General features: G+C 47.8%; 1 protein-coding gene across 5 annotated transcripts in view; it reads right to left on the bottom strand.

Moving 5' to 3' along the window:
• Positions 1-12,461, bottom strand: part of Pfrx (6-phosphofructo-2-kinase/fructose-2,6-biphosphatase) — an 88,280-nt gene that overhangs the window by 35,011 nt on the left and 40,808 nt on the right. For all 5 annotated transcript variants that reach the window (XR_014700726.1, XM_084578974.1, XM_084578975.1 and 2 more), the window contains exons 2-3: positions 943-1,068; positions 511-607 (exon numbers count right to left, since the gene is read on the bottom strand). Coding sequence is in view for 4 of the 5 variants with exons in the window: in XM_084578974.1 (XP_084435100.1) it covers positions 511-607; positions 943-1,068 (223 nt within the window). In the remaining variant the exon portion in view is untranslated. The remainder of the gene's footprint in view (positions 1-510; positions 608-942; positions 1,069-12,461) is intronic.

Genomic DNA, 12,461 nt, shown 5'->3' with positions numbered 1-12,461 from the left:
GAACTTGCCGTGGCTGCGACTGTGCCAGGAGCTGGGAAAATGTTTCGAGTACGAGAAACGCCCGAGCGTACCTAGCCCAGAAGCTTGCCTTCCAAGCTGACTGTGTGTAACATGAGCCCATAACAAATACTCCCCCCTCAAATCATATTTCATGCAATTAGCAATGGCAGGACCTGCATAAGGTGTTTTGAGGTTAGTTAGAAGACATTAAAACCCTAATTAAAATGCAACTTCTAGAGCTTTGTGTGTTTTGAACTGAAAATCAGTCTCCTTTGCTGACTAATCATATTCTATATTTCTAGTAATGAAAATTTACTACCCTAGAGCTTAGAGACAATGCCGTGGCCTTATAAGGGAGTGCGATAGAGGTCACACTACCCTTTTTCAACCTCATATGGTCTTATCTGTGTTTAGAGTGCACGCACAGATGACGAAAGGTGTGATCTCAACCTGCCAGCTCCTTCCTGTAGAGCCTGGACTGAGAACACCAATAACGCACTAATACTCTACCTGCGGATCGCCATGGCTTCGGCGTTGTCCGCCCTGAAGAAGTCATGGCTCCTGTAGGCCTCCGTAGCTTGACGCCGGTACTCGCCAACATTGAACACTGCAACAACAAGCACAAAGAACGTTCATATCGTTTACCGTCACTAATTGCCCAAACCACAAATGTAGTTAGTATCTTGAAGGACAGCATTCCCTGCTTTTGACGATCGGAACAGATTACCCAACTTTCTCTTTGTCCACAAAGTTGAAAATAGTTTAACTGCTGACAACCTGTGGCAGACAGAAGTCTATCGATTATCCACAAAGGTTGCAGGCAACCTTCAAGGGTTTTTGAGCACCAGTGATGTCATCTTGCTGTTCTTTATTAGGATAAAATATCTCCCAAGCCTTACGAATAAACGCTAACTACATGAAACTAAATACTGCAGTGCACACCTCTTGTCTGGATGCCGATCCAGTTCAGGTAGCGGGTCAGCTTCTTGGCAATGTATGTCTTGCCCCTGGCAGGCAGTCCCACCATGGCGATGACATGTGGAAGGTTGACATAATTGGTTCTGTCCCCTGCACAAACAAAATTTGGAACCGTGGTAAGTACACCAATCGGTGCAATAGCATGCATGGCTATGCAATAGAACGAGGCATCTGAAAATGAATGGAGAGCAATGTTAAAGGATATTTGCGCGAAAGCACTAATCCGGAAGCGACTATCCCAAGCAAAATCTTGCCTTGCTTGTGGAACAGCTGTGACTGGTCAACAGTTGCATATAAATGCTATTCAGCTGCATAGCGAAGCATTGCTGAAGCAATGTCGATTCCAACACTATGGTCATTCTGGCCAACTACACAAAGCTAGGCAACAAAAGAAAACCTATGCAACATTGCTACTGCACAATATTAAAATTTTAGCCAAAATTCTCTGCACCTCTGAGATATACTTTCATTACCACACTAATCAGCACGAATAGAGGTACAGTCTTTGTCAAAAGTGTAGAGCCCAGGAGGTCTGCTTCAGAGCTGCTTTGTGCAGCTTGTAATGCATTTCCTGCATTCCCTAATCTCTTGGCGGTAAGACTTTTGCCCTACCCTCTCCAATGGGGAGGACCTTCACTAAAACTAAATTAACGCCACTACGGCTCAGAAGTAAAGAATCCCTTGCTGCTATGGGATGAAAGCTCCCACTTCAGACCTACACCACACTGGCGACACGCACCCAATGGATGCATACATTAAGATGAGGCTATCCAAAAGTAATGGAAAATAATATGCCTCTGCCCATGCCAACCCAATGGGTAGTGTGACCACAGGACTCTCGATGCACTACATATGATGCGTTAACCCCTTATTCCCAGTAAAACCTCACGCTTCATTCCCACACACCGCCACTGCTATGGGTAAAAATAGGCTAGTGGCACAGCCCGAATTAAAGAAATGCCCTAAGCATCTCTTGGAATGCCATTCACCCCATGAACACTTGCGATTTAGGCTTAGTATACCTCTACATGTGCTTATGTCTCAAGCCTTCAGCTCCGCTTGCTGTGGGCTCAATGTGTGGTGGAGTGAGCAGTGCTGTATAATGAAAAAGCGTAACTATATGCCGCATCGCAAAAAAAAAAAAAAAAAAAAAAAGAGGCACTAGAGTCCAGAAACCTCGGATTGGTCAACAAGACTGACGAAATTACCCTGAGGGTCAATCACGAGGTGCTGCCACATTCGAAAGGGTCCCTTCGTGCCCCAACATTTTCCAGAGCGAACGCAAAGGGAATACACACTTAAGAGCAGCCCGGATACTAAGTCGCGATGGCAACGGCGCTGTCAGTATAGTTAAGTCTTGGTGGCGGAACCGATTGGTTTTTGTTCACAGGAGAAAAGAAACTGCACGTTAATCTAGCAAACACGATAGATGCAAGTCTTCATTTCGGGAAGGAACAAATAGTGACAAGGTGGAATTTGATGTCTTCGCATCAGCGTCCATTTTTCAACTTGCTCCAACTTCGTCAAAGTTCCCTATGGGTGCATTTATACGTTGACTCGCGTTTTCAGGAAAGCTAATTCGGTGCACCGCGATTCATTTAACAACAACAGAAACCAGCTGTACACGAATAAAAGCGCAGTGTCCCCGACAGGCCGCACCGTATCATGGCTTCAGCATCTGGGGAAAAACAAAAAAAAGAAAGAATGCCCGAAAATAAAATGAAAAAAAAAAAAAAAACCCGAAGGTCTAGCGTGAGTACACCCGGATGAAATCCGTTAGGCTCGAGTGACAGCGTCTTTTAACCCACTCACACGCAGCAGCTGCGAGGTAAGAACCAGGCCTTGGCGCCTCATCGTCGGCGCGATCGTAAGATACATGTACGAAGAGAAGCAAAACAAGCGCCCGCTAACCGTCCCTGATCCCAGCCCCAAAACAAACCAAACCTGAAAAGAACAAACATCCCCAGCCCCAGCCCAGCCCTAGAAAACGTTTTCACGCTACCCGGCTCGTCAACCGGGCGAACAGCACCAAGGACCGGGACTCGAGACTCCCACTGCATCGGCCAACAGCGTGGCCTCCAAAACAACCAACGCGAAGCCTGTCTGTACCATGGCCGGGCTAAAGGGGAGAGGCGCAGCGCACGCGCCTCTCTCCTCTTTAGCGTGGCCGTGTCTGTACATGCGAAAAAAAAAAAAAAAACAACCCCGACGTCCCGAAGCAGTTAGCCAAGTTTATCGCACGCAAGGGTAACAGTAATGGGCGTGCGCTTTCATCCCTTTCATCCGCGGCCGCACGCTGCGTCGGCCAACCACTCGGATATGAATCTCGCCGAAGGCCACACGTTTGACACTGACGGCCAAAACGGGAGGTCTCCGAGCCACATTTGGACAAATTAATGACCTGGCATTTCCTTCCCAGGAGAAACCTTTACAATGGCTCTGTTTATCTCTACTCAACAGTCTTACAAAAACAAGGGAGGGGGGAGGGGCGTGTTCGAAACAGTCCTCTCGCGCTGTAAGGCTCACTGAGAGGTTCAGCTAGCCCACTCTGTAAACAGCCGTAAGACTGAGGTCAGCCCAGCGGTGTATCGTACTGGAAATTGAACCACGGCAGTGCCGAAAAAAAAAAAAAGATAGTAAAATATTAGAGAGGTCCCTACGAAAGGATGCTGTGATGGCAATCGCTGCAGAAGTTTCACAACCTAGCTCTAGCAGTTCCTCTTGTTACTGCTGTGGAATAATAAAGCTTTTTCAACTCCACGTTTCCTGTGCGAAGAGATACTAGCATTGTCAAAAGGGCGAAGAATCAACCGCGTAAATTATTTTACGCTTGAATAAGCGCGCAAAAGTTGCATGTATCTTGGGTGCCTGCAACCTGTAAATTACAGGCTATTAGCTGCGTCCGCGTCCAACGTCGCATGGCATTTTTCCGAAGCCATGTTCAAACAAAAGATGCAGCCAGTGCACCGCACGTGAATGAAGGCGCATGCATACATATGGACCTTTGAACAAGCCCGACAAGTTAATAACATACACTCACTGAAGGCACGAAATAATCACGGTGAAGGCAATTGAAAAAAAAAAAAAAAAAAAAAAAACAAATTTACAAAAAAAATTACAACACAGGAGTCGAACAGATGTTTCAGTGGCATCAGCGCAGAGGCGTCAATGCAATGCGCCAGAAAAGCGACGGGAACAGCGGCCATTAAATGCGTTATTATTTCAGACAATATATCCACAATTTGCCGCCAGGTGGCGTAATCGGTATGAGAACAGTTACACTGAACAATTACCTTCACCGTAATTATTTCCGGCCTTCAGTGGGTGCATGTTACCTTTAGGTTGCATTCACAGGCATATCTTTTGGCAACAATCTCCGTTTACAGTGAGTGTATGTTACCTTTAGGTTGCGTTCAGAGAGACCTTTCAGCAACAATCGCCGTTTTAACTCGCTGAAAGCGTCGTCTATTCAGTGCGCCTACGGGATATGGTTTGGCACTACGCTCACCGCTACCAGAGGTTTCATATCCGCCTTGATCGCAAATTGACACTAATTACACAGAGATTTGACGGGATAAATAGGCCGGAGTATACCGACTGATGGCACAGCGTTATCAGACAATGACATCCACCATAACGATATCTAGCCCATTAACGATCATCATCACGCGATGGTGATGGTGACGACGATAGTAATTTCTGGCGACTGCATCCGAAACGATCTCCTCTCGGACACAAAGAATGGGCAACTGGCAAAAAAAAAAAAAATAAATAAATCGTCAAGGAGAACGCAGTATAGGTCAGTCTGCTGCACACGTGCTATTGGTGCTCCCCTGACGCAAAACGGAGCTGTCCGGACCAGAGCGTGATGAAAGCCGACAGACCGCTCGACGAACTTCGCTACTTTCTCAATGGGTGCAATGTGTGGGCCGCCTCCTCTGGGAAAAGACCGGATCTATAATTAAGGTTCCGCGTCAGAGGCGCTTAGGGTGTTTTCGAAATATCCCCCTACAGCCGCTCCTTGGCAAACGCTACCGGCAGTTCAGCTAGCGAACTTCCTCTGTGCACAGGAGAACGGCGGAAGATGCCAGAGTGCGACAAGCAGATTCGAAATGGTGCCCGACTAATCGGCGGCCTTCTGCTGTCTGCTCAGTCGACTGGAAGAAATGCACAGGCAAAGAGCACAACCGCTGTGCAAGTAAGCGCCCTCCGATTGCCCACATAAGCCCATGTATTCTGCTCAAGGTAGTATACATCCTTCGTAGTTATACTTTTCCTTCGAAGCCCGATTGCCACACAGAAGCCCATGTATTCTGTTCAAGGCAATACATATTTTTTCGTAGTTATTTTTCTTCGAAGCCAGCGCGACTAATACTGGATAAAAAATGTGTTAGCTAACTATACCAGTGTGTGCTAACATGTGCTTTTTATCGCTGCCAAGGTAAGCTCAAGCCTCGACTCGTATGTAAAATAGATCGGAATCTAGCACGCTAATTGATCGCGAGCCGGAGACACTGTTTTCGGCTCTCTTCGACCACAAGAAAAGGGACGTGGAAGATGGTGAGTCAAAACCCTCTGTAGTGGGTTATAGGACACTAACGCGACTTACAAGGGTAACTCCGTTTCTTTTTTTTTTTTTTTCTCCAGGACTGCTGCATTCTAGAGAAACGTTTCACAGCAGGCTTTCATCGCCCCCTTATAAACTCCACAAAATGTGGAAGTCTAGCGATGATTCGTTCCTGCTCAAATTTATTTTGAAATATAATGTTTCCATGGCCTCAGTTCAAACAGTTTCCGCGGGCGCGGCACTTCTTTTACCATGTCGCGAATACTGTCTCCATGTGTATACATAGCCCACTCCCTTCGTGAACAAAATCCGAGGTTCGTACTAGGCGGTCACTTATTTTACGAACTGCATTTCCAGTAGATATTTCGATTATTCAACACGCGTGCGAGTGTTTTTCCCAATAATGTATTGTGACGTCATCGATTCAACCAGGCCATCGTTTCTGACCATGCACTGCACGGGTTCCGTTTCCGCATTTCTTTTAAAGAGATTTCTTCTCGGTACTTTGAAAAACGGTTCGTTGTGTCGGCGAAATGGGGCACCAAGGAGTGTGATACGATCGTTAACTCAAAATTTCATTTCATTTTCATTTCTTTATTTGCCCAGAAAACATCCTGGACGGGTCCCGCGACTAAAAGCTGTTATAACAGCTTGACGAGGTCATGGAACCCTATCGCTTGGCAGATGGCGGTACAACAACGAATAGACCGCAGCAAAGCAGAGTACAAAATATGGCATTTGAGAGCAATAATTTGAGAGTACAACCAACAGTGCAAAACAGAAATGAAATGGCATACCAGTGCATATAGAAAAAAAAGAAAAAAAAAAGTCAACGAACAGTTTGGCAGATAAAAGTATTTACAATGTATGAGACAAATATAAAATGTGTAAATTATCTGGAACAGAATTTCCATGAATATATAGAAAGTAGCTACGAAACCAAGTGAATACAAAAGCCTATTCCATACTAAGAAAAAATGATTGAAGAACCCTCACAGCTGCCCTTTATAAAGACGAATGCGAACGGTTTGCCAAAACCAGCAGTGAAGCAGTCCGCCGAAGCGATAGTACCGTACTAAACGTCTGCTGGGACGCCCCATGTAACTGTGAAAGTGACCTGAATGCCATTCTGGAATGCCTGAATTCTGGAATGCGCCAACTGGAATGCGCAGCTCTCGAATCAGGCAGGTCAACGACCTCATCCATCCATCCATCGGCGCCACACGGTTTAACAATGGGCGAAGTGATATACTGCTATATATGACACCGGATGTCGTGAATTCTTTCCATAACAATCGTCTCTTCATTCCACAAAGTTTTCACTTCTGCTATCCCAGATGCCATCGCTGCGGACAGCCCGACGTACTTGTAGGCACATGCAACCAGCGTGTAACACACAAAATGAATAAGCCGGCGAACACCTGCGGCGCGACAAAACGAAACACACACACACAAACACACGCACACGCACGCACGCGCGCGCGCGCGCGCGCGGAGTGCGCATGCGCGAAAGTTCGATCCTAGAGCTTACAGAACAGCTGCCACCCGCGCAGTGGAATCCGGAGTGCACGCGAGAACCACGCCGCTGCTCGCAAGCGAGTAATTTAATCCCACTAAGTCGTGAAATTTCCGCTCAAAACATGGCCTCGTTCGAAACCATTTTCGAGGAAGGGGTCGGCATATGGTTGCGTCATCAACGGTCTATGAAGCCGTCAGTAGCACAATAAATTTTTCAGTTTGATTCGGGCAGTTGATTTGCACACATTCAAGTGGCGTGGCAGCCCGGCCTCTCGAGTCTTGGTTACAGAGAAACAGGGTTTGACGCACGAGCCATATATATACCGCATGGATCGATGCTGCCAAATGAACAAAAACACATTCGTTCCTTTTCGTCATTCGAAGTGTCTGAAAAAAAAATCTTCAAGGGGAATTTCATGAAGACTGCATTTTATGGACTAAACGTGCGACCATCACCACTGCATAAACACCGGTCGTCTAAAAAAGCGAACTCATCCAGCTTTTAGGTTGGTTCGGAGACAATATTTGCTCTTGAAGTCCCAAAATATTTCGTCTTTTTTTTTTTTTGCATTTTTTTTATTGTCATTTCAGCAGAGCAAATACAGCATCTGCTGTACATTACAATTTTTACAAACAATTACAGCCTAGACAACAATAATTTCATCTGGTGTTTCTTACCTTATGGCTAGCATACTGAGGAACTTGCTTGGGAGTAAAAACCGGCGTTTAAATTCCTCTAGTGTTTACCTTCAGGTTACAGCATTGTGAGGAATCTGCTTGAGAGCCAAAACCGGAGTTAAAGCTCTTTCACACGACCCAATACGTACTGCACCGTTTACAGTTAGGAAATTACACTGTAGCTGCAGTGGGTCTTCACGGGAGCGGATCGCGGCACGCTACATATCTCGATGCTTTTAAAAACGTCGACGTAAGCGCGGACACGTGCGAGAAAGCAGACACCCACGTCTTGAAATCAACCAGTGAGCGAAGTGACGTAAATTGAGGCGCGAGGATTAGTTCATCTTCTGGCCGCAGACGCGGAATCACTAATGCCAGGAAAACTTCACCGTCCCTGAAATTTTGCCGTGACTGTACAATTAGGACAAATTGTAGAGGATGCGCTAGTCAACCCGTGCGGCGCAAATCAAAGCGAAAAGAAAAGTGCGCCGATTGGAGAGTACTGACTGTTTCGACAATGATACCGACCGAACGAGCAGACATGACGGGAACGTGACGCAAACAGCGCGCAATATCCATCGCCCACTGTCGAACCCCTCAAAACGCCACTGTAACTCGCGTACACCGTTCCCCAGATTCGCCTCGCAGAAGTAAACGGGCCGTGCACAGCGCCAAGCTCGAAGCACAGCAGCGAATAGTAGCTCGGAGGTAGACACTCGGGTAATCAAACCTCCCGCAATTACTAGCTCAGGGGGTCCTTGCGCGACCCATGGAAAGCGCTCCGACGACCTAACACACGACAGCCTGATGAGGGGAGAGGAGGCGGGGAGGGGAGAGAAATCAATGCGCGCAACGCGGTAGCGAACAGGTCGTGCACGTGCCACACGTAGTGAAAGCCGCGAGGCGCTTTTTAAGGTCACTAGCCGGGTCATCAACAAGAACCCGGTAATGACGCCCCTCTCCCCCGTCATCTACTGGGGCACAGCAGCGAGCAGCAGACGGAGTTGAGATTGGCAGACATCTTGGAGCCAGGCGACGACAAGCGACTAACGGAAGCCGCGGCGTATGAACGAGAAAGCTGGGGAAGTGAAAAGGAGCGCGTTTTGTAACGGCTATCTCCCGACTCTTCTTTTCAGCAACTTTTTTCGTTGGAAGCCATCAAACTGTGACGCAAATGACTGATCAGCCACCGAGTAAATTCCCTTCGCTCGGATCTGGTAACGAAGGCGGAGCAGACCGATGGGAAAAATACGAAAAAAAGAAAAGCACGAACAGAAAGAACCATTACATCATAAGGTCCGGGATGCACGGTTTCGCACACCGCGTATTTCTGCAGGGTGCCAATATGCGGTGGAGGCATTATAATATAAACGATAGACGTGCTTCTATTTGTGCACCAAATGGCTGCGATCAGTCACGCGTAAACTACAACTGAGCCCAGAAAAACCATTCTGCCTGGTATCATACGTGGCTGTATTTGTATGTCATGGCATTATGTTTTCTACGACGTTCCTTGTTGAATTCTTTCTAACATTATTTCCGTTCAACTCCAGAATGCTTAGTGTAGTTATTGCCGACACAACAGACAAGCAGGACGATACGGGGAAGTACTGCAGACACTAATAAACACCGAAATCATTTCCATGGGCGCTGCATTACCTTAAATTTTTTACCTTTACCAGGCCTTATCCGAGGCATTACCTTTCGCCTCGGATAAGGGCGAAAAAGGACTCCGGAAATTTCGACCTTCGACCACCATTTAACGAGCATTGACATTGCAAAGCACACGGGAACCTTGCTTATCAGGGCCGCAACAGGGCCACACTAAACCGCACGACACGACGCACAACAACACGACGTCTCGCTCGCCTGTCTCCACCGAAACGCGGCCGGGATTCAAACCCGCATCCTCGGGCACAGTAGTCAAGTACCTTAACCAGTGAGCCACCGCGGCGGGCATCTCATGGATTTTCTACGGAACTGAAGAGAGCAAACAGAAGACAATCCCCAGAGAAGAGAACACAATGACTAGCGCCTGTCCTTGTGTTCTCGCATTGATTATTAGCTCGGTCCGAAGTCCTACTGCACGTTAATCAATAAGCGGCCGAACAAACAGGCGTGCCTCGGGCGGTAAACGCGCACAAAATTAACATATATAAAAATCGCATGCAATGGATGGAACAGCTCACATTTAAACGTTCTACATCGTCGCAAACTAAGTGGATATTCCACGAGTAACACACTTCCCTACCACGTATTAAAAAAAAAAACAAAAAAAAAAACCCGTAATAGCAAGCAAAACTAACGACGCTAGTTAAGACACTAGGACAACGAGGCAGCGCCGACTTCAGTCTCACCTATACAGGTCCGCTGCCGCTTCATCAGCGGATGAGAAGAGACGATTCCCCAGTCGACCAACATGACTGCGCCTCTCGCTCGGGTTCAGTTTCAGAGACACAGCGGAGGCGACGGCAGAAGCAGCAACCAGCACGCGGGACGCCGGCAGAAGACGCGGAGGCTATCCTCTCACCCTTCCCGAGCGTACAAATCCTCCCACTTCTTCCTGGCGGCGGTGGCGAATGACTAGAGCGCCAACAGATGTAAGCACAAGTGCCCAACTGATGTAGAGTGGCCAAGCAACAAGGAAGTACTGCACTTCAGTCAGTCACGGAGATGTCACAGAGAAAATGGGCTTCCGCTGATCCGAGCGAGCGACGGAGATGAAGCAGTCTGGTTCACCTGCTATGACAGGTGCAGCAGTAGTAGTCGACGGACGAGCTGCGGTTGCTGGCAGTGCCGCCAAACCCCGATAGTCATTGCACAAGCGGCGGGCAGGTAGTAGAACCGAGCGGTATCCAAAATGAGACACAGACGAACAAGGCGAGCATTACGTAAAGGACTAGGCAAAGGACACGCAAGCTCGGGTTCTTGTCCTCGGGGATATATCGACTGGCCGGCACGAGCAGACTGGAACGAGTAGATATCGAAATAGGAAAGTAGAATGGAAGATAACGGCTCCCCCACTATGCGCGAGCAGAACTGCAAGCCATTGCAGAAAAAGGGGGGAAAGAAAAAAGGAAAATGATACGCGCCGAGCAAAACACACAGCTGTGTCGTGCGCTGTCCAGATCAACAGCGTTTTACAACGTTCCTTCTCAAATTAACGTCGCAACAGGGCCACACTACACCGCACGACACGAAGCACAACAACACGACGTCTCGCTCGCCAGTCGCCGCCGCCGCCGCAGCCCGCGCGAACACAACGGAAAACCAGCTCACTGCGTGCCTGCCTGCCTGCATCCCAGGCCGCGGTAACCTCCTCATTCTCTTCGCCTTAACCTCCTCGCTTTCATACGAGCGCGCGCGCACGCACACACCCTCCTCTGGCGACCAATGAAAGGCGCGCTCCGCCGCCACGTGACGCCACGCAACACGCACACACCACTTTCGGTTTCTGCATTTCACTTCCTCCCTGCCTTGCATTTTTTTTTTTTTTGCTTCGTTTCATTACCATCCAGCTTCCTGGACGTCACGTGCCAACGACCAATCGGAAGCGGCCAGCGCGCGCGACATAATCTGAGGGCAAAAAATCAAAAAAGAAAAAGTGCGGCATGCTTGCTCTCAGCACGACGCCACGGTGAGAAGACAGCTGAGCGGCTATGATGAATGGATGAGAAAATAGAGGTCAGCTAATGATAGCAGAGGAGGAGGGCCGTCGAGTGTAATCAAGCGGTCGGAAACGAATTCTTGATATCTGACGCAACAACGAAGACAAGCTTGGGATTAGCTGCGCCGGTGATGGGCGCGGGGAACGCGACGAAAAGAGCGGACCACGATGCGCGACTGAGCACTGAATATATATAGCACAGCTAAGCGCAGGTGGGGGAGGCAATAAAGTAGCAAGTCGGGAGAGCGATGTTTACACCACAAAATAGGTACCGAGGGGTGGAGGAATTCACAAAAACAAAACAAACAAAGAAGCAAGCAAAACTCAGAACGGGGACGGATACTAAGCTATAAAAGCTCGAAAACAGATAAATCAGCCGCACTGAACCCTCGCCAAAACGAAAAGAAACAGTTAAGCCGAACAACGAACATAAGGTACTTCACGGTTGAAGAACAATAACAAAGAAAACAGTGGTTGCCATAAAAAAAAAAAAAAAAAACACAAAACAAAAAAACAAACAAACAAACAAAAAAACGGGGTGAGCGCACACTTTATCAAAGGCGAACATAAAGCTATCCACAGTTCGGAAGTTCAAATTCGCGAAATATGTTTCCTGGGCCTACATGTCCCTAAGCTCGGGCGACAGCATCCTTCGAGTCTGAGCCTGCCTTTTGGACTGACGTAACGCTACAGGCATCCTACGTGCTCGACGCGACCTTTGAGATATTCTCTGCTTGCCAGAGGCTGCACATTCGGCAAATACGCACAAAAGAAGGAGAATAAAAACAAAAGAAACAATCAAAATAGGCGAGAGGAAAGTGGCAATGCGAGCGAGGCAGCAGAAAGCGATCCCTTCACCCGCGCTGACACACACGCGTGCGACAGTCGTGGCGTACTGCCAGAACTTCCCGCCAACTTCGAAAGCGCGCGAAATGCCGGGCTTCGAAAAAAAAAAAAAAATGAAGAAGGAAAGAAAAAAGAAAACGAAAAAAAAAAAAACGCTATCTATCGTCTACTCCGTCTTTCTCAGCTCATCCTAACAACTGGCAGCGC

Source organism: Amblyomma maculatum, chromosome 9 (genome assembly GCF_055883805.1).
Source record: "Amblyomma maculatum isolate TAMU_Amacu chromosome 9, ASM5588380v1, whole genome shotgun sequence".
Taxonomy (NCBI): domain Eukaryota; kingdom Metazoa; phylum Arthropoda; class Arachnida; order Ixodida; family Ixodidae; genus Amblyomma; species Amblyomma maculatum.
Note: the sequence above shows the minus strand (reverse complement) of the source record. Positions and strands in the feature narration are given on the sequence as shown.